At 44.0% G+C, this 27,339-nt stretch overlaps 1 protein-coding gene across 1 annotated transcript in view; it reads left to right on the forward strand.

The window, feature by feature from the left end:
* The window catches only part of GINM1 (glycoprotein integral membrane 1), a 71,615-nt gene that overhangs the window by 21,062 nt on the left and 23,214 nt on the right, over positions 1-27,339 (forward strand). Inside the window, exons 5-6 of the mRNA XM_029594069.1 lie at positions 7,606-7,765; positions 11,410-11,540. Coding sequence (XP_029449929.1) covers positions 7,606-7,765; positions 11,410-11,540 — 291 coding nt within the window. The remainder of the gene's footprint in view (positions 1-7,605; positions 7,766-11,409; positions 11,541-27,339) is intronic.

The raw sequence follows: 27,339 nt of genomic DNA on the forward strand, positions 1-27,339 counted from the left end.
CCCATCGAGGTGCGTGAGTGGCCACCCTCAATGCCGTCGTGGGATGTGGCCTAGATGCCATTGCAGTGCAGAGGTGCCCTGATATCAATGGCACTCTCGATGCCATCAAGGTATGGGGCCGCCATGGAGGTCATTGGGTGTGTTGTACACCGATGCCTTTCATTGCCACTCTCAACAATGTCGAGCACCACCAACAAGGCACTGGGATTGCCAGTGAGCGCCCTGGATGTTCCTGAGGCAGTCGACTGCCGAGGCTCTTGAGATCCCTCGAGTGCCACTGAAGCCCGTGAGTGACTGGGATTTCGGCCTTGAACAGATCAAGCCCTGGGGGTTGTCATTTACTCAAGGCACCCTGGTTACACCAAATCATCCAGGCGCACTGGTCTGGTACCCTCGAAGTTCCTTGGTGGTGTTCCAACAGGGCACTGAGGGGCATTGCGCTGTCCCATCACTGAATTATGGCTATCGGGCACCATAAATGCTGATGATCTTGGGGGCCCTGAGCTGCTGGGATCGGGGTCATCGGAGACCCTGCCTGGATTCGTGCACCATCTGTGTGAATGAGCACTAGCAAGGCTATCGTCTGTCAAAGCCAATGGTGAGGGATGCCATCAAGCTAGCAGCATCGACGTCCTTGGACTTATAGGTGAGCTGAGGGTCAGAGGCATAGCGAGGGTCTCTGGCGCCCGGGGGCCCATGCATTTGTGATTTCTCCCCTGCACCCCCCCCCTTTTCTCCCCCATCATCACCCACCAGTGCATTACCACATGGCACCACTGTTATCTTGATATTTTTGATTGGAGAAATACTGCTGTTCCTCCCAAGTGATTTTTGAAGGATTCGCCACCAACTTATACCACAAGTGATCCAACAAGTAAATACATCGTCTATAACATATATGGTATTTTGAGTATTATATATTTTAATTGTTTTAATTTATTTTATTTGTATTAAAATTGGTATATATTGTTTGTATTTTGTTGTAAAGCGCTCTGGCCAGATCTGAAATCTGTTGAGCGGTATATAGGAAATGAGAAATAAATAAAATTAATAAGGAATAAAAAAAAATCAGTTGCTCTCCATACCTGGGAACTTTTGACTTCTGGTCATCCTGAGATTGTCGTGGAGTAGTGGGAAGGGAGGAGCACAAACTCTCATTCCTTATATACACACTCATTCATCCTGATGCTCACACAGACACACACAAACACTCTTTCAAAACCCACACAGTCATAGACTCACACAAGCTGGCTGGCTCCCTCTCTGTCCGGCTCTCACACACACTGGCTTACTCTCTCTCAGGCACATGCATGCTAGCTCCACTCCCATACATACACGCCGGCTCCTCTCCGTCTCTTCCCCCCCACACACACAAACACGCTGGCTCCCCTCCATCTCTTCCCCACACACACACACATGCTGGCTCCTCTCCATCTCTTACACACACACACACACACGCTGGCTCCTCTCAATCTCTTACACACGCTGGCTCCTCTCTGTCTCTCTTCCCCCTCCACACACACACACACACACAGGTGGCCACGGGCCTCCTCTACCTCTGCTGCCTGGCAAGACAGGTTCCCCTGGCAGCTGCGGCAGGGATATTGCAAGGGTATTAGGAGCCCTGGGCAAACCGTACAGCCTGGCTCCCCTCCTCCCTACCTCCCCATACACATAAGAACATGCCTTACTGGATCAGACCAAAGGTCCATCAAGCCCAGCATCCTGTTTCCAACAGTGGCCAATCCAGGCCATAAGAACCTGGCAAGTACCCAAAAACTAAGTCTATTCCATGCTACTGTTGCTAGTAATAGCAGTGACTATTTTCTTAATTAAGTTGACTTAGAACTTATCCAATCCTTTTTTAAACACAGCTACACTAACTGCATTAACCACATCCTCTGGCAACAAATTCCAGACTTTAATTGTGCGTTGAGTGAAAAAAAAACTTTCTCTGATTAGTTTTAAATGTGCCCCATGCTAACTTCATGGACTGCCCCCTAGTCTTTTTATTAGCCAAAAAAGTAAAAAACTGATTCACATTTACCCGTTCTAGATCTCTCATGATTTTAAACACCTCTATCGTATCCCCCCTTAGCAGTCTCTTCTCCAAGCTGAAAAGTCTTAAACCTCTTTAGTCTTTCCTCACAGGGGAGCTGTTCCATTCCCTTTATCATTTTGGTCGTCCTTCTCTGTACCTTCTCCATCACAACTATATCTTTTTTGAGATGTGGTGACCAGAATTGTACACAGTATTCAAGGTGCAGTCTCACCATGGAGCGATGCAGAGGCATTATGACATTTTCCGTTTTATTCACCATTCCCTTTCTAATAATTCCCAACATCCTGTTTGCTTTTTTGACTGCCGCAGCAGTCAAATTTCAATTTCAATGTGTTATGCATTATGACGCCTAGATCTCTTTCTTGGGTGGTAGCTCCTAATATGGAACCTAACATTGTGTAACTATAGCATGGGTCATTTTTCCCTATATGCATCACCTTGCACTTATCCACACAATTTAAAATTATGCATTTATAACACATTTTACGTGAAAAATGACATTCTGAGGTAAAAATAATATACACATTGTTGTGATGTTCTCCTGTGGTGCCAACCAGAAAAATCTGCAACTTGGAACTCATATGGTATTAGGCCTATTGTAACATGTAGGGTGTGGGCATGGTCCTCCTGTATCAACACAGCACTATCTGCCAACATTAAAAAAGTATCAACCCTAGGTATGAAAAGGAACACCGCAAATATTACACCAGCCTCTAAAACATAAATACATCTCCTATCAGGAAAACAGAACAAGCCCAGCTACTACAGATCCCTATAGAGAAACCACATGTTAACAGAATGCTTCATCTCAGTCACACATGCAGAATACAGACCTCACCAAATACAGAGTAAAGATACATTAAGGTTTAAATAGAAATGTGCAGACAGAAGCTGAACTGTAAATCGCAACATGCCAGACTCTGTATACAGTGCAACAATGGAAAAACAGAAATATCACCATTATTCTTGAAACAAACAATAAAATCAAGATATATAAATCATTACTCATAATGGTAAATTCATAATTACAATAATTTCAAAACAGCTGGTGAATAGAATATCCAATAATTAAAGACTTGTACAAATTTTGAACGCTTTCCCAAACACCAATAAAATATTTCAAAACAGCAGACACACCAAACACCACTGAATAATTACAAATAAGGATAAAAAATCTCCTGCTCTGTATACCTGGGGAACTCTTGGTTTTCAGTGTGTTTGTTATGGATTGGTGGGCGGATGTGGTAGCCGCGATACACAAGTTTTATCCTCTCTCTCACATACACACTCTCCAACACAAGCACGCACACTTACTCTCTCCCCCATTTGCACCCGCACATGCTCTCTCCCCCACACCCTCACTCTCCCCCACATGTTCTGTCTTACGCACATACACTCTCCTCCACATGCTCTCATACACACACAAATGCGCTCTCTCCCCCAAAAGTTCCTGCACACACATGCGCTCTCCCCCTTCTGTGCTCTCTCACACAATTTCTTTTCCTTCTCATGCTTTTGCACACACCCACTTGCTTTCTCTTTCCCACACATGCTGTTACTCACACATGCTCACATGCACACACTTGTTTTCTCCCTTCTAGGTGCAGGCAGCAGCAGTTTTCTTGGACTTCCTTGCAGCAGGAAGCCTCCAGTCTCTTCCTTGTGAGCAAACATGGCTCTTGTTCTTGACCACACAGGCAGTTTGCTGCTGCTGCTTCTCTTCAGCCGGGTGGCCCGGCTACCAGTGCTGCCTCTCTTGAGCTGGACAGTGGGATGGGTTTGCCCAGCAGCCGCGGGCTGCCTCCTCTCTGCTGCCAGATGGGATTGGTTCCCCTGGTGGTTGTAGAGCCTTTTCTTCTCTGGGTGGAATGGGATCCCCTGCACCCCTTGGCACCCCCTACAGCTAGAGGCCTTGGCCCCCTGGTCCCCCCTCACTATGCCACTCCTGAGAAGAACAGTTGATGGCACTGGCAGTTGTCAGTTCCTCTGGGCACCGATGAGGCGTGTCGGGGCTGTAGAGCCTCTGCCTGCAGGCGCCCTTGGAATCCTTGGTGTTGCTGGTCCATCAGTGCCTTCAGGCACTGGGGGTCTCTCTTGCTTCACAGGTGCCTGTGGCACAGGAGATGGCACTATATACCGTTGAACTGATCAAGATTCAGTCAAGCACCATCGAAGCCCTGGGTACAGTGTTGTTTTGTGCCCTTGATGTGATCCATTGGTAAGTGCAAAAGTGCTATGGGCCCTACAGGCACCATCACCACTGTGGGCACCAGTGGATGCAGTTGGAGGCTGCAGGACATGACCGCAGAGCACCATGGGCAAAGTCACCATGGACTTTGCTGCTGCCATTCCATGAGGGAAACTGCGATGAGCCATTCCCGATGCAGTTTCAAGGGCCGTGTCCAGCCTCTTGGAGTGTTATCAGGTACTAGAGGGGGGCAATGCCATAGAACACCATTCCACCACCATGCAGTACCCAGAGCTCCAGTGGTACTGGGGATGCCGTTGTCACACTGTTTCTATGCACTCCACTGGGAGTTACTGTAACAGTGGAGCACAGCATGTGCAGTCGGGTATGGCAAGGCTTCTATTCCAAGCGCCTCGGGCGATGGCAGACTGCACTAAACATACATAGAAACATAGAAATGACGGCAGAAAAGGACCAAACGATCCATCCATTCTGCCCAGCAACCTTATGGTAACCTTAGATGCACCACATAGGTCTCCCCCATTATAGTAGCATCTGCCATACCATACAAGTCACCCCCTTACTTAGTTTCCCAAACTGTCAAAGTCAGGGCCCTTGTTGGCTGCTGTCTGAGTCCAATTCTCCATTACCTCTTGCCGTTGAAGCAGAAAGCAATGTTGGAGTTGCATCATCTCCATGCTTATTTGTTTTCCCAGACTGTAAAATTCATGTCTTTGTTGGTTGCTGTCTGAAAATAATTTCTTTTTTCTTCTTTTCCCCCTGCTGTTAAAGCAGAGAGCAATAATGGAGTTGCATCAACAGTATGAAGGCTTATTGGTTAAGGGTAGTAACCACCATACCAGTGGTCACCTAGCCTTTAGGGATCTATTGTGTTTATCTCAATCCTTCACTTTTTTTGTCTTCACCTCCTCCTCCAGAAGGGCATTCCAGGCATCCACCATCATCTCCGTGAAAAAATATTTCCTGACATTGGTTCTGAGTCATCCTCTCTGGAGTTTCAATTCGGGAACTCTAGTTTTACTGATTTCCTTTGAACGGAGAAGGTGTGTTGATTGTGCATCATTAAAACCTTGCAGTTATCTGAAGGTCTGTATCATATCTCCTCTCTTCCAGGTTATACATATTTAGGTTCTTCAACCTCTCCTCATACGTCATTTGGAGACCCCCCACCATTTTTGTCGCCTTTCTCTGGACCGCCTCCATCCTGTCTCTGTCCCTTTTGAGATATGGTCTCCAGAAATGAATATAATACTCTAGGTGAGGCTTCACCAAGGACCTGTACAAGTGGATTATCACTTCCTTTTTCTTACTGGTTATTCCTCTCTCTTTGCAGCCCAGCATTCTTCTGGCTTTAGCTATTGAGGGAGCCATTCCAGAGTAGCTCCCCCCCCCCCCCCCCCCCCGGTGAAGAATAGGGCTTTCTCCCATCCAAGAGTCACCTTTGATACCTGCTGAGCTCAGTGGCGTTTTTGATAAGGACCATTGTTGCAAGTCATTCTTGCCTGCGGGACCCTACCTCAGTGAGGAAAGTTCTAATTAATCAATTGGCGAGTATGCCTTTCAACCTATCGCCATATCCATGTCTCAGGGAGTTGGGGGATGAGGGACCCCGCAATAGAGATGCTGTTCTGTGGTTGCAGTGGCTTGCAAGCTATTCTTCCCCATTTTAGGGATAACCCTGTCTGTGGACAGGGGAGTCCTGGTTCATGCAACAGTTGTTCCACTTTACTGGACTGCATGCTTCCTTGGGAGAAGTATATGCTATCATGGCTGAGGTATGCAGTGTGGGTGAGCTTCAGGCCTAACATATCTCCTTGCTGAGGGGTTTGGGTTAGTGATCCCATTCAGGGATTGCCTTTCATCCCCTGAAACTCTTGATGCTGTCCTGCTGGTGTCTGGTGCTATGGCACATAGGGTCTCTCACAAACCCTGCCATTATTACTGATTATTCTTCCAAACCTTGCTTGGGTTTTCTGCCCATTATGCCTATTAGCCAAACATGGGCACACTTTTGCAGAGACATTCTGTCCTTCAAATGTCAGTGGACCACAGTTTCTTTCTGTGGAGTTTTCGAATACCAGTTAGTTTTTCGGTCTTCGTCCAAGAGTCCTTTTCTTGTTTACATCTCTAGACCTTTTCCTGTATACAGGAGGTTTTAGACCTACTCTCATTGTCAGGGTCTACTGATCCAAAACCTGCTTGTAGTGTTGTCTGTGATGCGGAGTATGTGTTTCTTGCTGGCACTCGCATCAGGGTTTTGTATCTCAGTCTTTTCTATGATTTTCTCTTAATTTGGTTCTATATTTTCCCGCCTAGACCCCTTTGTGGGTCGGCTGCCTAACCGTCAAAAGGGAGAGAGAGGTGGTGCTTTCAGCACAGTGCGGTTTCCCGCTTTGACAGCCTAAAGCTTGGGATTCACCCATGTGTGAGAACTAGCATCCTATAGGAGATCTCTTCAATTACCGATATTTCGATTGTGCTTAACCTCTGTGCTTGCTGGCATCTTGTGGAAGGATGTCCTTATCTCTCAGTGCTAAGAATCTGGTGATTCAGCTGCAAGAGTAACCATTGGCTTTTTCTGGAACCATGCAGTTCCATCTAATTTTTGGAAGAATTTTGTAGTCTGTTACCTTTGATATTTGTACCATTCTGAACTATTTAGATTTTAGAAATTTGTAAAATGTGCTTTCTTTTTACAAGCCTTTACCTGAATTGACCAGCCTTTGGTCTTTGTTTTTTTTTGTTGGGGTTTTTTTTGTGTTTTGAATACATTTATTTTATTTGTTTTAGTTGATTAGTTATTATAAAATAGGTTTGTTATTCCTTGCTTAGAGTTTACTTTTTGTATTTTTAGCAAGTGTTACAAAATTTTAATAACTAAAAGACAGTAGAAATTGCCTAGCTGGGGAAACTCACCTCTGCCTTAAAGGGAGAACTGAAATGTTACAACAAGGTATGGGATCCTTACTGGTGGGGACATAGAAAATTGATATAGCTCTTTCTTCAAGACTTGACGAGATTTGCTACATTTTTCCTGGAAGTTTTATCTCCATTTTTTAATGTCTTCAGACTTTGATGAATGTTGGATGCTGCCAAGATTGAATTGTTTACTACATTTTATATATATATATATATATATATATATATATATATATATATATATATATACTCACACAACCATGTTTCAGGCATGAGGTAAATATCAGTTTGGCTTTGTGATGGTAGTTGGGCATATTAAAAATCCATTAATATTTAGAGTTTGGCCCTTCCAATCTGGTCTCCTCCTGGATTATTAAGTGAAACCCTATTATTACATTCTTCATCTCTTTTGCAGGTTCAGCAAGAAGACACCACAGAAATCGAGTTCCTGGTTAATGAAGAGATGCATGTGCTCAGATACTCAAGTTACAGCACACCTTTGAAGGAGAGCATGCTGTATTCCATTTCAAGGGATAAAGATATCCTGTTTACACTTCCTAATCTCTCAGGAAAAGGTACTGTGTGGAGCACTTACAGAGACACCTTCAGTCGGACACCAGTGGTTTCCCAAAGTGTGACAGGAACACTATTGGGGCTGGGAATCATAGGGGGAAGGGCCAGTCCTGATGTATCAGTCTTAATATATTTGCTCCTGCACCAGGATCCCAAGAGCAATTTTCAGCTTTCTCTTACTAGTTGGCTCCAAAGAAATTGGCTGGATTGCAATATGCCCATATGGAGTATGTTACTAAATTACAGCAGCATACATGTGATTTTGTGTTTCCTGTCCTCTTTAAAATGTTTCTCTGGTGACAAGTCACCTTGTGGGGAGTGTCATACTGAAAGGCTTTAATGGGTTGGAGGGGATAGACAATCATTGAAGAGAAATGTGTGCTTTGTAATTCTGCTGGGATTGGGCCTAGGAAAGAGGGAGCATTGGGAAGAAGAAATGGGGTGGACAAGGACAGGAATAATAGACATGTGGAAGTGAGAGGATACCATCGGTGAAAATTTTACTCTGTCCGCCCTAGTATTCGGAATTTTCATAGTAGAAAGTTGGCAACGTTGTGTGAAACCCTGAGTCATGGGCTATCTGTGGGCTTCTTTTTTGGGACTGCTATCTCATTCCTGCTCTGCCTGTTGGCTGTATCACTTTATTGCACACTCAGTAGGTTTAGGTTTCTTTATTTACAGTTCATTCAGAAAGTATACAGACCCCTTCACTTTTTCCACATTTTGATACATTACAGCTTTATTCTAAAATGGATAATATGCATTTTCCCCTCCTCAAACTACACACAATACCCCATAATGACAAAGCAAATTCAGGTTTGTAGAAATTTGTGCAAATTAATTAAAAAAAAAAAACCCCAAAACTGAACTATCACACAGGTATTCAGACCCTCTGCTATGACACAAAGTTGAGCTCAGGTGCATCCTGTTTCCATTGATCATCCTCGAGATATTTTTCCAACCTGATTGACTCCACCTGTGGTAAATTCTAGTTTCCTAGACTCCTCCTTTTTACAGTTTAGAATGAATAAAGGGACACTTAGCCTCTTTAAATTCTATGACTTGACCAACACTGAGTAGACAGTTGAAAGGTGTGGAAAACATTAGAAGGGATCTAGCTAAGCTCAAGGAATGATCTAGGCTCTATCTGCTAAGATTTGTTGCTCAAAAATGAAGTGACATGCATTTAGGATGCAAAAACCCAAAGGAATGGTACAGTATAGGAGGTGAAATTCTAAGCACAAAAGAAATGAGGGATCTGGGGCTAATTGTTTCTGACTATCTTAAGGTAGCCAAACAGGTGGATATGGTGACTGAAAAAGCCAGAATGATGTTTTAACTGTACAGAGAGAGGAATGGTCAGCAGAAGAAAGGAAGTGATATTACCCCATATAAGTCCCTGGTGAGACCTCATTTGGACTACTGTATACAGTTCTGGAGATTGGACCTTCAAAAGATATAAATCAGATAGAGTCTGTACAGAGGGTACTACAAAAAAAGATTTAAAAATTACTTACTATCTGCATCCCCAATCCAAAAGGGTGACTGATGTAGCCTTCAACAGTAATGTGCATAACAAACAGTAGTCTTCGTTTTAAAGCATAGGGGGAAAGACTTAAAGATCTACACATGTACACCCTAGAGGAAAGGTGGGATCAGGAAGTTATGATAGAGACATTTAAATACCTCCAAGGTTTTCATGCTCATGCAACCAGTCGCTCTTTCAAAGGAAAGGAGGGTCTAGAATGAAGGTCATGGGATGAGGGTGAAAAGGGGTAGACTCAGGAATAAGCTAAGGAAATATTTCTTTACAGAGTGTTGTGGATGCATAGACCAGTCTCCCTGTAAAGATGGTGAATGGTCAAGCCAGTATTTGAATTCAAGACAGTTTGGGAAAAGCACAGGGGATCTCTGAGGGAGTGGTAGGGATTGTAAAGCTGAATAGTTGCTGTGGATGGGCAGATTAGATAGACCATATGGTCTTTTTGCATCATATTTCACCATTTCTGTAATATAATGCATTAATTTGATACTTTTGACTTGGCCACTGTGGGAAACTGGATACTGGGCTTGATGGACCCTTGGCCTGACCCAGTATGGCATATCTTGTGTTCTTATGTTCTTAATAAAACGGAAAATGTCATAATGTCTCTGTATTGCTTCGTGGTGAGACTGCACCTTGAGTACTATGTACAATTCTCGTCACCACATCTAAAAAAAAAATATATAGTTGCCCTGAAGAAGGTACAGAGAAGAGAAACCAAAATGATAAAGGGGATGGAACAGTTCCCCTATAAGGAAAGGCTAAAGATGTTAGGGCTGTTCAGCTTGGAGAAGAGACAGCTGAGGGGGGATATGATAGAGATCTTTAGAATCATGAGAAGGTAGATGTGAATCGGTTGTTTTCTCTTTCAGATAATAGAAGGACTAGGGGGCACTCCATGAAGTTGGCAAGTAGCACATTTAAAACTAATCTGAGAAAATTATTTTTCAATCACGCACAATTAAGCTCTGGAATCTGTTGCCAGAGAATGTGGTTAGTGTAGCTGGGTTTAAAAAAGGTTTGGATAAGTTCTTGGAGGAGAAGTCCATTAAGTGCTATTAATCAAGTTGACATAGGATTAGTCACTGCTATTATTGGCATTAGTAGCATAGGATCTACTTAGTGTTTGGGTACTTGCCAGGTACTTGTAGCCTGGTTTGGCCACTGTTGGAACCAGGATGCTGGGCTTGATGGACCCTCGGTCTGACCCAGTATGGCAATTTATTATGTAATTTGTATTTTTTAATATGTGCTGTATTCTGAGGATTTTTTTTTTTTTGTATATTTCACAGGTATCACATAGCCTTTTCCTTTTGTGAGGTTTTAGCAGATATAATCTGTCATATTTGGAAACCTTTTCCTCCTTGGATCAGCTATTCTTAGAGAGGCTTTCACTTATGTAGTGCACAAGTCCCAGAAACTCAGGGGAATGAGGAGTCTATTCTGATCTCTCATCATGTAACTGCATGTACATTTTGTAAGAGTACTGTTTTGTGATTTATGTGATTGTTACTGCTCACTTTTCATATCATTCCACAGATTTGCCGTTTGCCTGTTATAGTTTACCCCGTTTTTAGTTTTAATTAGTCTCCCCCACCCCCCAGTTGAAATTAAGTTTATTGTAAAGCTCTGTTACGCTGCATTACTTGTTCTCTGGAAACCGATGTGATGTTCCCAACGAATGTCGGTATATTAAAATGTTAAATAAATAAAATAAGTATTGTACTGATTAGATGATTTTGAGTAAATATGCATTCAAAGAATGATCTATCTTGTAAAAGTGAATATATTTTACAATTCTTGGTACAATTCATTCTTTTCAACTTTGCAACCAAGACTTAAGATGACAATTATGTAGTGGGAAAATAGCATAAAGCTTCCATGTAGAGCCAAGGAAAATCATTTTTTCAAATATCCAGAGAAAACTCTAACTCAGCAGTTAGAATAGTAGGAGAATACCCTGTTTCACTCTTCATTTGTGTAAATGGGGCAGGGGGAATATATTTTGATTAGAGAGAGAGACATGTAATTTTTATATGGAGTGGGAATGGAGTTTGAGACAGCTGATTTTTGGGTTTTTTTGTTTTGTTTTTAAATATATAGAGGTTCAAGCTCCACTACAGACGACGAGTCAATACCTTCTCCGGCAAATGGAGACAACAGTGGAGGAAGACACAGCCCCTGGCAAGTTACCTGAGACTCCACTTAGAGCGGCATCACCATCCTCGTATAAGGTGATTTACAGCAGGAAATGCTTACTTTCTGTGTTTCTTCCTCTATTTTATGACAGTATAATGGGGAGACTTGTGTAAGAGGTCCCAGGATTCTCTTATCATCTGATCTTAACATCTCAGAATTTTACATTAGATAGATACTTCTAATCCTGGTGTAGTCTGTTACTTAGAGCAGAATAATTTTAAACTGGGATTGCTATTGGAGCTTAAGAATACAAATCCTATCCTTTCACTGAATTCATGTGACTCTTGGCCAAGAGTCCCTGATGGCTACATTTCCACAGTAGCTGCTATCTGCAGCTTCCCCATTCTGGAGCTTCTTTCTTTTCCTTCCCCTTTATGATTGATCTATTGCCTTCTCCATCATCTCACATCATTGTGTGTTCTTCCTAAAGTAATTTCTCCCAGGACAAGCAGGATGATAGTCCTCACATATGGGTGACATCACTGGATGGAGCCCTATCACGGAAAATTTTCTGTCAAAGTTTCTAGAAACTTTTAACTGGCACACTGAGCCCACTGAGCATGCCCAGCATGCCATGATGCCTCGAGCCACAGGGGTCTCCCTTCAGTCTTCTTTTTTCCGTGTTGCAGTTAGCCTCAAGGTGAAGGAGCCTTGTGTGATTGTTTCACAAATTTTTCCTCAGGGAAAAAAGATTAAAAATTTTCAAATTTCATCCCCTTCATAGGGGTCTCCCTTTCTCCACTTTTTTTTAGTCAGAAGGCCGTCGTCGGCTGTCCGGCCTTCAAAATGGCCGATCGGTGAGTACTAATTTTTTCTCCAGTCGATACCGTCAGCCTGAATTACCCTCACATCATGTCTATCACCAACCCACATGTCAAGTGTGTTCTCTGTTTGGGCGAGAAACATAATGTATCTACGTGTCCACAATGTGCCAAAATGACGGCAAAAGGCAGACTGGCCCCTCTGGAGAAGATGGAACATCTCTTCCAAATTCAATTAATTCCATCGACATCGACATCAACACAGTCGTCTCTGGCTGGAGCGGCCAAAAAGTTAGTTTTCAAAACAAAACGTCGTCCTGATGGAAGCGGTGACCGACCATCTCCGACTCCATCTCTGTCATCGATAAAATCAACATCGGTGCTTGAGAAAAAAAGCATCGAACATCGTGAAAAACATCACCACTGCCATCTACGGACTTCGACCCCCGATGTCAGATCGATTCCCGGATCGCCCTCGATTCCCATCGAGCCATCACATAAAGGGTCTTGAGTGGAAGAGCCATTGATACCCTCGATGCCTCTCACTCCAAGGTGATCCTCACCGATACTGGGTATCACGTCACCACAGGGATCTGTGGAAGGGCCGGTTCCGCCTTCTCTGCCACCCCCTATAGCTGCTCTGACTTCACCAGCTATATGGGAGGAACTGAATGGGTTCATCCGCCAGGCAGTAAAAGACGCTCTGCGAGACCTGCAACCATCAATGCCGATGCCTACACCGCTACTGATACCGGCGCTGACGCCGGACCTCTCATTCTTCGCACCGATATTCACTAAGCTCGTTGCCCTCATCGGTGCCCTCCCGATGCAACCATTGCCATCGGGAACGAAGACTCAGATTCTCAATCCCAGGGAAGACGATGCCTCGGGAACCTCAACGATGCCTGAGCCAATACTAGGGCTGTCGGGGATTTCGCATCAGAGGTTCCCCATTTCTCCATCGGTTCCATCACTTCCACCATCGATGCCGCCGCTGAAACCAATGAATGCCACTTTTCATTCCTCACTCTACTCCTCCACGGCATCCCTTAACCGACACCTGGGATGAGATTGCCACCGCTTCTTCATCGGAGGATATATTATCGGACCCATCCCCACCGGAAGAGAGAAGGAAGTCACCACCGGAGGACCTCTCATTTTCAAATTTTGTAAAAGAGATGGCTGATACGGTTCCTTTCCAGCTGGTGGCAGAATAGGACACGAGGCAGAAAACCCCAGAGGTTTTACAATTTGTAGATCCTCCTAAGGATGTTCTTGCAATACCTGTCCATGAAGTCCTTGTGGATCTTCAGCATAGACTATGGGAGCACCCTTGTTCAATACCACCAAAGAACAAGCGGACTGACGGCACATACCTGGTTCAATATATCCCAGGTTTTCAAAAACCTCAACTCCCCCAACTAGTCTGTAGTGGTGGAGTCCGCCCAAAAGAAGTCAAAGAGAATCCGCCCACACTCATCTATGCCTCCTGGCAAGGAACAAAAATTCCTAGACACGCTGGGCCGGAAAATGTTCCTAGGTTCCATGCTTGTCTCCAGAATTGCGTCCTATCAACTATATATGACTCAATACCAGCGCAATTTATGGAAGCAGGTATAGTAATTGACTGAGTCACTACCTGAACAACACCAGGATTCCTTTAACAACATTATTTTTAAAGGTCTAGAGGCAGGCAAACACGAAGTACATGCAGCTTATGACAGCTTTGAAACATCATCTAGAATGGCTGCAACTGGGATTAGTGCCCGCAGATGGGTCTGGCTAAAGGCTTCTGACCTCAGGCCTGAGATTCAAGAAAAGCTGGCAGATCTGCCTTGTACTGGTGAAAACCTTTTTGGGGAAAAAATACAAGATGCTGTGGCGCAGCTAAAGGAGCATTCTGAAACTCTGAACCAGCTATCTGCTGTTCTAGCAGAAATGCCCTCTTCTGCATGTCGAACAGCCAGGAAAGACACCAGGAAACCTATTACAGACTATGGAGATACTATCCTCCAGCACCCCATGGTAGGGCATCAAGATCATCCCAGAGAGATCAACTCAGACAACCAAGGGCACCTAGGCCTCAGCCTCCTCCTCAGACAGGCCCAGCATCGGGATTTTGAAACCTGCCAGAGGACAGCAGCCACTCTACCAACCCGATCCCGGATCTACCAGTGGGAGGTCGGATCTCCTTCTTTCTACGCAATTGGTCAAACATCACAACAGATCAATGGGTACTATCCATAATAACACAAGGTTACCGTCTGGATTTTCTCACAGTGCCCACCAAAGTCTCTTTGGGTACACAAAGATTATACCACTCTTCTGCAAACAGAATTATCCACCCTCCTGAGAGTCAGGGCTGTGGAACCAGTTCCCCGACCTCAGCAGGGCAGAGGATTCTACTCCCGCTATTTTCTCATTCCAAAGAAAATAGGAGGGCTACGTCCCATCTTAGACCTCCAAAATCTCAACAAATTTCTGAGAAAAGAAAAATTCTGGATGGTTTCCTTAGGCACCATGCTTCCACTTCTTCAAGCAGGAGATTGGCTCTGTTCTCTGGATCTTCAAGACGCTTACGCTCACATTCCAATATTCCCCCCACATCGCAAGTTCCTGCGCTTCCTGGTGGGTCATCAACACTTTCAATACCGGGTTCTGCCATTTGGACTTGCCTCTGCACCCCGAGTATTCACAAAGTGCTTAGCGGTGGCAGCGGCCCATTTATGCAAGGAAAGCATACACGTTTTTCCTTATCTGGTCAACTGGCTCATCAAAAGCCAATCAAGACAAGGAGCTCTCACTTCTCTCAGACTCACAGTCAATCTGCTTCAATCATTGGGATTTCTTTTTTTTTTTTTTTTCTAATTTAACATTACAGCAAGACATCATCTTACTAGAAGAAAATGGATATGCAAGTTCAGTACATAACAAGAGAAAAAAAAAAAAAAGGAGGCAATAATTTCACATTCATCTGATTACAGAACAATTGCATTTCCCCTTAAAGAAACTTTGACCTGAGGGCAGAAAAATAATTGGAGACTAATAAAGTAGTAACATCCTTAACATAGGGCTTAACGTGTCACAGGAGCTTATTACTACATGATCCACTCTAGTGCTAATTATTAGAGGGAGTTATGACTACCCTCCTAGCATTAAGGAAAGATTTTAGTTGTTCAGGATAGAAGAAAATAAAGCATTCTGTTGAAGACTTAATTACACACTTACAGGGATATTTTAACACAAATGAAAACCCCAAAGAGACTACTTGGGCTCTTAGCACTAAAATTTCTCGTCTCTTCTCCTGTGTTACTGGGGCAAAATCTGGATATATACGAATCTGTGTACCCCTGAAGGGCACTGCCAAATTCTTAAAGTATCTTTTCATAGTTTCACTGACATCCCTCTCAGTAATAAATGATACCATTAACGTAGCACATTCATAAAATTCAGAAGTTGAGTCTTTTAAAAATTGTGTAAGGTTCCCTTTAGCAATGATATTTTGAGAAATTTCTCGGTTTTTTAGCAGAAACAGGTAAATAAAAAAGCTTATTAACTAAAGGGATTTCTCCCTCCTGAAATTTCAAAACCTCCAAGAAATATTTTCTCAATGAAACATAGGGAAGTTCTCCCACAATCTTAGGGAAATTTATAAATCTTAAGTTCAAGTGTCTCGAGTGGTTTTCCAAATGTTCCAGCCTGCGTGATACAGCGCTGAACTCTTTTCACCATCTTGGCCTTATATTCCTGATTCCTCACCAACTCTGCTTCCACCGTCTCCATTCGCGGCTTTAATTCTTCTATCTGTACATCATGTGAGTCTATCTTCTGAGCAAAAATATCCATTTTATCATTAATTTCACTCACAACATTCCCTAATGTAGTCACTAGGTCCCATATAGCATCCAGTGTGATTGTCTCTGGCTTTAATGGCATTTGTAAGCGGGGACGCTGGATAAACTCACCCACTTTCAGCACAGGTGAAATTCCAGCCAGCAAGTTCCTCCCAGCTCCAGCAACTGATCTCTCCGAAGCTTCCTCCTCCCGGGTAGGTGTTGACTCTGGGGGGAGGGGGGGACTGAAGGAAACACCAGGGTCTCTCTGTCCCTGGTGTTTCCTGCTCTTCAGAGCTCTGTATCGGAGTCACAGTTGCTCCATCTCTCTGGCATCCTTTCGTCGGGTCTGCCTGAGTCACTTCGGAGCTCAGTGACGCAACTGCCTGAGAGAGGTCAGGGAGAGCTGCTATCACGGGCTTACGAGGATCCGGGGGGCTGAGCGTGATTTCCCCCAGCGAGACAAGCGCTCCACCGCTTGTTCCAGCAGCGGGGGTTTCACCTCCCGTTTCAAGCTCCTTCACAGGTGCGTAAGATATTATCAAGCGCTGAGTCATTAGCTCTGGGTCCGAAGGAAAGACACGGAGCTTTCCCTTCCTTTTTGCAGGCATTGTTACCAAAAATCTTATTGCAGAAACAGGAGCTCAGCGTTCACACAGCCAGTCACGCCGCCATCTTGCCCCCCAGTGTCCAATCATTGGGATTTCTAATCAACTACCAAAAATCCCACCTGATGCCATCTCGCCTCCTACAGTTCATCGGAGCAGAATTGAACACCACCGTATCAAAAGCCTTCTTCCCGAAAGACCGCTCCCTGCACAAACAGAGAAACTAGTTAGCTAAGGACGCCTTTGCTGACCCCTGGAACTAAGGCCTTCTATATGCGTATCCCCCGATACCGCTAATAACCAAAACTCTAGTGAAGCTACAACAGGACAAAGGGTCAATGATACTCATAGCCCCATATTGGCCTCTGCAAGTATGGTTTCCCATACTCCTCGACCTCTCGATCAGGGAACCAATTCGCCTGGGCACAGCACCCACGCTCATAACTCAGGATCAGGGTAGGTTGCACCACCCCAACCTTCAATCCCTATCCCTCACAGCCTGAATGTTGAAAGCTTAATCCTTCAACCACTCAATCTTTCCACTAATGTATCTCAAATGCTTGTAGCTTCACGAAAGCCTTCCGCACGAAAATCCTATCATAAGTGGAAAAGATTCACCACGTGGTGCACACAGAAAGGTATTGATCCATTTTCCTGCCCCACATCATCTCTATTGGACTATTTCTGGCACCTTTCAGACTCTGGTCTCCAGACTTCGTCAGTAAGGGTGCACTTGAGTGCTATCTCAGCTTACCATAAAGAAAAAGGGGATGCACCGATATCAGTGCAACTCCTTGTCAGTAGATTTATGAGAGGTTTAATTCACTTAAACCCCCTTTGCGGCCACCAGTCACAGAATGGGACCTTAACGTGGTACTAGCAAGGTTCATGCATTCTCCTTTTGAACCCATAGATTCATGTGATGTTAAATTTCTTACATGGAAAGTTCTCTTCCTAGTGGCTATTACATCTGCTAGAAGAGTTAGTGAGTTACAAGCACTTGTAACATACAAACAATACTCACCCTATACCAGGTTCCTACATGACCAAGTGGTACTCCATTCTCACCCTAAATTCCTTCCCAAGTTGGTTACTGACTTCCACTTGAATCAGTCTATAAACTTGCCCACATTCTTTCCCAGACCTCACTCACACCAAGGCGAAAGAGTTTTACACACCTTGGACTGTAAACACGCGCAAGCATATTATCTAGAACGCAGTAAAGCCTATAGGCACTCCACCCAGCTCTTTGTTTCCTTTGATAAAAACAAACCGGGTAAAGCAATGGGCAAACAAACACTCTCTAACTGGCTAGCAGATTGTATAGACTTCTGCTATGAAAAAGCAGGCCTTTCTCTCCAGGGACGAGTAAAGGCGCGCTCAGTTAGTGTGCTACTGAGGTTGCCATAGCTCTATCGTTCTGTACCGATTGCTGACATCTGCAAAGCTGCAACATGGAGCTCTCTTCACACATTTGCAGCCCATTACTGCTTGGACAAGGAAGGATGACAAGATTCAGCCTTTGGACAATCTGTCTTAAAGAACTTATTTCCAGTATAGTCCCAACTCCTTCCACATCCAACCTGCTGTAATTTCAGGCTGCCTCATTTTTCCAGTACACCAGTTGTTGTGCCCGTTGCACAAGTTGTACACTGTTGGTCTAACACAAAGATGACTCAGCCTGTAGCTTGCTAATCACTCATATGAGAGGACTATCATCCTGCTTGTCCTGGGATAAAGCAAAATTGCTTACCTTGTAATAGGTGTTATCCCAGGTCAGCAGGATGTAGTCCTCACGAAACCCACCCGCCACCCCGCGGAGTTGGGTCCAAAACGTTTTATTATTTTATTTTTTGCTAACACTTATTGCTACAAACGAGACTGAAGGGAGACCCCTGTGGCTCGAGGGATCGTGGCATGCTGGGCATGCTCTGTGGGCTCAGCGTGCCAGTCAAAAGTTTTCAGTGATAAGGCTCCGTCCAGTGACGTCACCCATATGTTAGGACTACATCCTGCTGTCCTGGGATAACACCTATTACAGGTAAGTAATTTTGCTTTCTCAGTTTATTTGAATCAGTCCATCGTTTTACCTACCTTTTTCCCAAGATCTCACACCAGTAAGGGCAAGCAGATCCTTCACACTTTAGCATGCAGAAGAGTATTATTCTACTTAGACAAAATTGTTTAGAAAGTTATCTCAGTTATTTATCTCCCTCTGTCTGATCAAGCAGGGAGTTTTGGTTACTAAATTCTTTTCACATAGATATCTGACTATGTCCTATTTTTATTCTCAGTAAAAACAGCAGCTTCAGAATAAGGTTGAAGGTGCATCAGGCTAGGGCTATGGCAGTATTTCTAGCCCCCTCTTCACTCTGCTTCCATAAAAGATATTTGTAAGGCAGATACAAGGTCATCTGTTCATTATTCTCTAGAAAATGCTTCACATCAGGATAGTAGTTTTGGCCAAGCTATACTAAAAAGCTACATGTCAACTGTCCCTCTGGGCTACATATTGAAAGCTTTAAAATGAGAGAGTATTGACTACTGCATGCAAACCTCAGCTTGGGAGCCCCCACCTGTGTGGTTGTATTTTGTCCTATCTGTTCACAGAGAATGCAAAGTGGCTTACCTGTAACATGTGTTCTCCATAGACAGCGAGACCACACCATCTCACCTTCCTCTTCTCCTTAAAGTTGAAGGTTAATTTGCCAAAGAAGACTGAGGAGACTTGTAGCAGCAGCTGAATGGGGACAGCCACGCTGGCTAAAAAGGACTACCTGGTTCATTCTGAGCTCAGAGAACTTGTTCCATCTCTGTGCCGTTGGATGACAGCCCCTTGTGCAGGGCTGGTGCTGCCCTCCCCCCGTTCATTCATTCTCTGTCCCGGACCCACCAAACAAAAGCCTAGCTCCCTGCAGTGATACAAACCTGAAAAAATGACACCCCCCCCCCAACCACTGGCTGGTGCAAGGGTATTAGATGCCCCAGGCGAACTTTATAGCCTTACACAACATGCACCCCCCCTGCCCCATTCCACACACACAGTTAAGAGTTATGCATTTATATTTTACATGAAAAATATCAAAGTACAGTATTCTGAGGTAAAAATATCACTTACATTATATTTACATGCACTGCTGTGATGCCAACAGAAATCCTTGCAAAAAGACACTTGGAACTCCTATGGTATTAGGCCTATTGTGATGTGGTTGGCTGTGGAACTGACACTCTGAAAGCTCGAATACAGTTCCTATTAAGAAAATGCTTCACCTCAGTCACACATGCAGAACATAAACAGACCTTCATCAAATACAGAATAGAGCAACCATAAAGTAGAATTACAAATGCGCAGATAAAAACTGAACTGGAAACCACAAGAAACCAGACACTGTATGCAGTGCAACAATGAAAAAACAGAACCATCATGCCCATCCCAGGCAGCCTCCCATTCTCACACACAGACACGTCCATCCCGGGCAGCCTTCTATACACACACACACACACACATATATCCCGGGCAGCCTTCTATACACACACACACACACACATATATCCCGGGCAGCCTTCTATTCACACACACATATCCCGGGCAGCCTTCTATTCACACACACACACACACACATATCCCGGGCAGCCTTCTATTCACACACACACACACATATCCCGGGCAGCCTTCTATTCACACACACACACACACATATCCCGGGCAGCCTTCTGTTCACACACACACACACATATCCCGGGCAGCCTTCTGTTCACACACACACACACACACATATCCCGGGCAGCCTTTTGTTCACACACACACACACACACACATATCCTGGGCAGCCTTTTGTTCACACACACACACACACACACACATATCCCGGGCAGCCTTCTGTTCACACACACACACACATCCCGGGCAGCCTTCTGTTCACACACACACACACACACACACATATCCCGGGCAGCCTTCTATTCACACACACACACATATCCCAGGCAGCCTTCTATTCACACACATACATATGCATCCATCCCAGACAGCCTCCCATTCACACACACACGCGCGCCCATTCTGCCCTGTACAATTGCACGGTTTGCCCACCCGGTGGCACCAGGCTTGCACTTGTGTAAATAGTGACACACCTATGTAAGGTGGCGATGTGAGAAATGCCCTACCTCAGTGTGGCTAAAAGTACGGATGCTGTTCCATAGCAAGCAGACTTATAGCCTAAGTTAAAGATTTTACCAAGTCTGTATAAATAACGTATTGTCAGAGAAAATAAATCTACAAACAGGAGTCCCACAGGGATCAGCACTATCAGCTACTCTAATATTTACCTGCTGCCACTATGCCACCTCCTAGCAGGCCTGGGAGTCATACACTTCATTTATGCTGATGACATTTAACTACTACTACCCATTGAAGACACATTGGAAAAAACACTAAATCTAGCAAACACGTACCTAAACATCATCAAGCAGCTACTAAACCAAATGGAGCTAGTTATTAACATCGAGAAAACTGAATTCCTACATTTAGAACGAAAAAATCTGGCAATCATCCAAACCCCGATACTGCTAAAAAAAAAAAATAATCAGAAAATAGAATTAACCGAAAAAGTACGAAACCTCGGTGTAATAATTGACACAGAACTTAGCCTCAAACAACACATATCACTAAAAGTCAAAGAAGGTTACGCCAAACTTATGGTTCTCAGGAAATTAAAACCTTTATTAACATTAACAAACTTCAGAACAGTCTTACAAGCACTAATATTTGCTAGCACCGACTACTGTAATGCCCTTCTCCTTGGATTACCATACACAACAATAAGACCATTCCAAATACTGAAAAATGCTGCAGCAAGAATACTTACTGGTAAACTAAAAAATGATCACATTACTGAAACACTAGCAGAACTACACTGGCTACCCATCAAATACAGATTTCAATACAAAACACTTTGTACAATACATAAATTAATACACGACGAAAAAGCAAAATGGCTGAATACAGCATTACGTGTTCATGTCCCACATAGAAACCTCACATCTGCTAACAAAGCACTAACCATCCCTTCAGTTAAAACAGCTAGACTGACCCAAGTTAGAGAATGGGCTCTATCCTTAGCTGGACCAATACTGTGGAACACCATGCCCTTAGAAATTAGACTACAGAGAGATTTTATACTATTCAAAAAGAGTTTAAAAACCTGGCTTTTCAAGCAAGCATTTTACAAAGAGAGCAGTAGATAGTGGTATATGAAATCTGGCAGCAGAACATCGGAACGCAGCACCTTTTCTGCTCAATAAGCGTGTTTTATTAAAACAAAACATGCATTCTGATTAGAGCTATATATACAATTGAAACTGAGAAACGTAGAAAAAGGACAAGATCTTTAACTTTTTGCAAATAGTCTTTATTACGAAACTATGTTACCGATCTTCAAATGGCACCTCCTATAGATAGTATTAACTTATACATCTTTCATAAATGTATATATGTGCCTCAATGTAAACCATTGAGATGGTATACTTCTTAACGACGGTATAGAAAAGATTTTAAATAAATAAAATAAATAGCCATATCTTCAAGCAGCATCCCTAAGAGGAAAATAACCCTCATAGATTGCATTTCAATTTCATGCCAGCATTTTATTTTCTATGGAAAAAATATATCCACAAAAATTGCATGTTTGTAACTTTTGCAAAATCCATGGATAAAAATGCCCACGGACTTGATTGAAATGAGAACTGTCCACATTGTCATGTGAAGACTATATAGGACAACACGCATTTCTGCGTTCTTAAACTAGCTTGTAAAAATGTGGGCTTTTTCCCCCTACTGCATAAAGCTTTTTTTTTTTTTTGTAATAACATTTTATTGAGTTTTATGATAGAAAAGATACAAACAGATCAGGAGGTGCGTGGCACTGCAACACCCCCCAACTTGCAATCCATCAGACTAATTATGTACATCCAAAAAGATATAGTCCCCCCCCCCATCCCCTCTAATTCCCCCCCTTTGCTCCCCATTCCCCTGAAACTCTGATTGAGGTCCCAATACTATAAAAGAGTCAATGGCCTCAACATCAAGAGACATCTATCTGTAAGCGGCACACTCAAATGAGCTATGCTTAGTCATTAAGCAGTCTACTTCTGGCGCGATGTGGAAGAGTTTGGATGTAGGGTTCCCAAACAGCCAGAAATCGACCTCGATGATGCGGCGAGCTGCGGGATGATAAATACTCCATGTGCATGAGTGAGTAGAATAAATTTCTCCAAGTCCAGAATGACGGAGGTTCGACATCCCTCCAACGCAGTAGGATCACACGCTTCCCCACCAGAGATGCCTTCTGTAGAAGGAGACGAACACCCCGATCTCTAATTCGCAAGGGTGGAATACAGCCAAAAAGAAGGCACAAAGGTGCAACTGGTTAGTATAGTGGCCAGATACTTCGCAACCTTCGTCCAAAAAAGTTTAATAGTCGGGCAAGCCCAAAATGCATGAGACAAAGTACCAATGACTTGTGGACAACAACCACAAAACGCAGTGGCCATAATATGTTGGCGATAAGCCATTTGTGGAGAGACATATGCCCTCCCGAGAAATTTATATTGAACCTCTCTATAATAAGAATTTTGCGAAACTCTGGCCACCCGACCAAAACAAACATGCAATACAGAAGGATATATGACAAATTCCCCTTCCCCTGTCCAACGTTCTGCCAGCGTCTCACAAATGTCCACTCTCCCCACCTTACTAAGGTGTTTATAATAACAAGATAAAGAAGGGTGGACGTTTTGCCCAATTGAAAAATCTGCTCCAATTTATGGAATGTGGCTTGTTGACGAAATGCAACAGGTGTGGAGTTCAAATAATGTGAAGTTTGTAAATATGGAAAGATCGAGGAGCTCCCCAATTGATAGCAATCTTGAAATTCGGAATAAGGGAGCGGGCCGCCCTCCCCAGTAAGTACATGGCCAAGACGTGTAATGCCTGCCTGTATCCAGCGCCAAAAAACGGCAGTTTGAGAGCCAGGAAGAAAATCCCCATTTCCCGCTATGGGCAGCAAATAAGCACAAACCCTAGGTGTCTGCAATCATTTAGTTAAATGGACCCATGCTTACTGAATAGGACGAATAAGGGGAGAAGAGGTTACGAACGTGGAATGTTTCGAAGGCTCTACTTGTAAAACATGTCACCTCCAAGGGTACCACCAACGCACTGTCCGCAACAGACGGAGTATGTTAGGAAGTACCCAATATCCAATCTCTAATCACTTGCATTTTGCAGGCCAGATTATATAACTGAAGGTTTGGCACCCCCAGCCCCCCCACTCCCCACCGCTCCTGCAACCAAGAAAGGGGCAGCCTAGCCCTCCGTCCCCACCAAAGAAACTTTCGGAGATAACGATCTAACAATGCCAAGTCCCTATGGCATAGAGATAGAGGTACATTTTGAAGAAGATAGAGCCATTTAGGAAGAATAACCATTTTGTGTAAGTGGACCCGACCAGACAGAGACAGGGGTAACGGCTGCCACCATTGTAAGAAGTCACGTGAGGTTTGAAGTAAAGTGGGAGAACATTCAGCTGGTATACTTGGGTGGGATCTGCAGACAGTGAAATACCTAAATAGCGAAAAGAGTTCTCAGCCCATTGCAAGGGAAAGGGATCCCGCCATCGCTCCCGGAGTGCCTCCGGGAAAGCTAACGCAGACGATTTCCCGCGGTTAAACCGGAAGCCTGAGAACACTCCAAATGAGCCAAACAGATCCAAAAGTAATGGTAACGATGACGAAGGATTTGTCAGGAAAACTAGCAAGTCACCCGCAAAGGCGGCACATTTAAAAATATCTCCTCACCGAAGCGAACCCCCCGAATTCGCATAGCAGCTTGTATAGCAGCTAATAGGGGCTCCAACTGAAGTATAAAAAGCAGAGGCGACAAGGGACAACTTTGGCGAGTGCCCCGTGAGATTGAGAAAGGTTCCGAACACTCCCCATTGACAAGGAGAGATCCTGAGGTGCCACATAAAATAAGCGAATAGCTTCAAGAAAAAACCCTGCAAATCCCATGTGCCGCAAAATAAAGAACAAATAGCACCACTCCACTTGGTCAAAAGCTTTTTCTGCATCAAAGCTGACAGTAAGATATGGAGTCTGAGTGGAGTGGCACATCTCCATTGCCACAAGTATTCGACGAACATTGAAAAGAGCAGATCGTTTTCTTAAGAAACCAACTTGTTGTGGTCCAACCAAAGAAGGTAACAAAGTAGCTAAACAATCCGCCAGGATTTTCGTGAGCAACTTGTAATCAAAATTAAGTAATGATATTGGACAATATGATTCTGGGGCTAACGAATCCTTTCCAGGCTTGGGTATAAGGGTAATATGAGCGTGGTTCATCTGCGCAGGAAAATTCCTAGTGGATATCAAATCTGAGAACAAAAAAGTCAATGGGTCAGCAATCTTATCAATTAGACATTTTATAAAATTCGGCCGGATACCCTTCGGGGCCTGGAGCTTTTAAGCGTTGAGATTTTTTGGATAGTCAATTTGATATCTTCCGTTGTGATAGGAGAGTTTAAGAAGTTTTGTTGATCAATAGTGAGATGAGGCAAAGATAAAGATTCACAAAAGCGAGCGCATGCCTCTTCCGTCCCCCCTTCAGACCCATATAATTTACCATAATAGTCTCTGAAGATACGCAAGATAGATTTTGTATGTGTCTCTGTGTCCCACTTCATTGCGCAAATCTGCAACAAAGCGAGATGCACGGGAGGATCTAATCAACTGGGACATCAATTTGCCCGCTTTGTTACTGTATTGCTATAAGCAAAATTTATAGTATAAAAGACTTTTTTGCTCTCTTTGGTGTAACAGGGTATTTAAGGCGCATTGAAGTGAAAGATAGTTGTCCCGTACCGGACCTGTATTCAATTGAAGGAGTTGTGCCTTAGCTTTTTTCAGCTGATGAGAGAGCTGTAGGACCCGCTTATTGAGAGTCGCTAGGCGGTGTGCCATATAGGAGATAATATCTCCCCTCAAAACCGCCTTAGCAGTATACCAGAAAAGTGAGGATTGGGCCCTATGTTCATGATTTAACTGATCATACTTGGACCATCGTTTGTCCAGGTATTTTTGAAAGTCTCTATCTTCAGTTAGGTAATAAGGGAAACGCCAGATCCGAGCACACCGAGAAGGGGATCGAAAAGCCATATCCACCCACACAGGGGTGTGATCCGAGATCACAATATTCTCTATGCCGGCCTCAACCACCTGTGAAAATGTTTGACTGCTCGTGAGAAAATAGTCAATACGAGAGTACGTGGCATGTGCTCGAGAAAGGTGAGTGAATTCCTTCACTCCCAGATTTAGAGTTCGCCAAGTTTCCACCAAGTGAAGAGCATTCTCCAGAAAAGATGGACCTCTTCCCGTTCCCCCTTCCCTCCGCCGATTTTGAGAGGCATCTAGTTGAGGGTCTTTAATGGTATTGAAATCACCCCCTACAATGATCGTATCTGCAATGAATGGTAGCAGCTGTTGATATAGCGTTTGGAAAAAAGGGGGGGGGGAATACGTATTAGGGGCGTATAGATTACAGAACACCACAGTCTGATGATATAGTTCGGTGATTAAAATGAGAAAACGGCCCTCCAGGTCTTTTATTTCTTTACAGACCTGAATAGGAAGCGATTTATGAAAAAAGATTGCCACTCCCTCTGAGCGAGAAGTAGCCGATGCATAATGTGTTTTCCTCACCAAATGTTTACAAAGTTTAGCATGTTCGGAGTCAGATAGGTGAGTTTCTTGGAGGAACCCCACGTCCGTCTCCAGACGACGCAAGCGAGTCAGTATCTTGGAGCGTTTAATGGGAGCGTGAATGCCACATACATTCCAGGACACTATCCGCGTGTGTTGATTAGGTTGCAACTAAAAGTGCAGATAGGTAAAGCAGATTATTCACCTTAAGGGGAGCCTGAGCCCTCCCAGCCGGGGCCCACACTCAAGAAGAGAAATTCCTGGCCATCAAGACCATCAAATACCAGATATATAAGCACCTTTTAGGACACTCGAACCAATCAGAAGCCCCATCATTCCCTCTACCCCTCCGTCCCCAAATCTCATTCCCTATCCCTGTCCCTCCCCTCCCCACCGTAACTTTAACTATGAGCACTTTCCCATACCTCTTAATGAAAGGGAGATTAAGAGGCTCCCTCCCATCCCCACTCCATCCCCCATCCAGCACCCATCGCCCAAACACTGATGAACTGAGAAAAGAAACCACAATATCAGAACCCATTAACAACTTCGACCAATGGTGACCAGACTTTCAAACATAGAAAATAGCACGTCCCACTTAATAGCAGGTAAAGGGAAAGACATACAGTCTAGAAATTTCCAGAGTGATTGGCTGAATCCACTATAACCATCACCCGGGATCCCAGATTCCAGTCTAACTTACCCTATACCCCAGGGATGGGACCGTGTGCTTAGGAACAGGCCTAGTGAACTAGTACATGGCTACCGCGTGTATAAGAAGTAATTGTCTCACTGGCCTGAAAGATCCACAAGGAAAGGCTTCTCTAAATAAGCTGTGTCGCTATCTCGTCTAAACTAGAAAGAGCTAGAAGATAG

Source organism: Rhinatrema bivittatum, chromosome 3, assembly GCF_901001135.1.
Source record: "Rhinatrema bivittatum chromosome 3, aRhiBiv1.1, whole genome shotgun sequence".
Taxonomy (NCBI): domain Eukaryota; kingdom Metazoa; phylum Chordata; class Amphibia; order Gymnophiona; family Rhinatrematidae; genus Rhinatrema; species Rhinatrema bivittatum.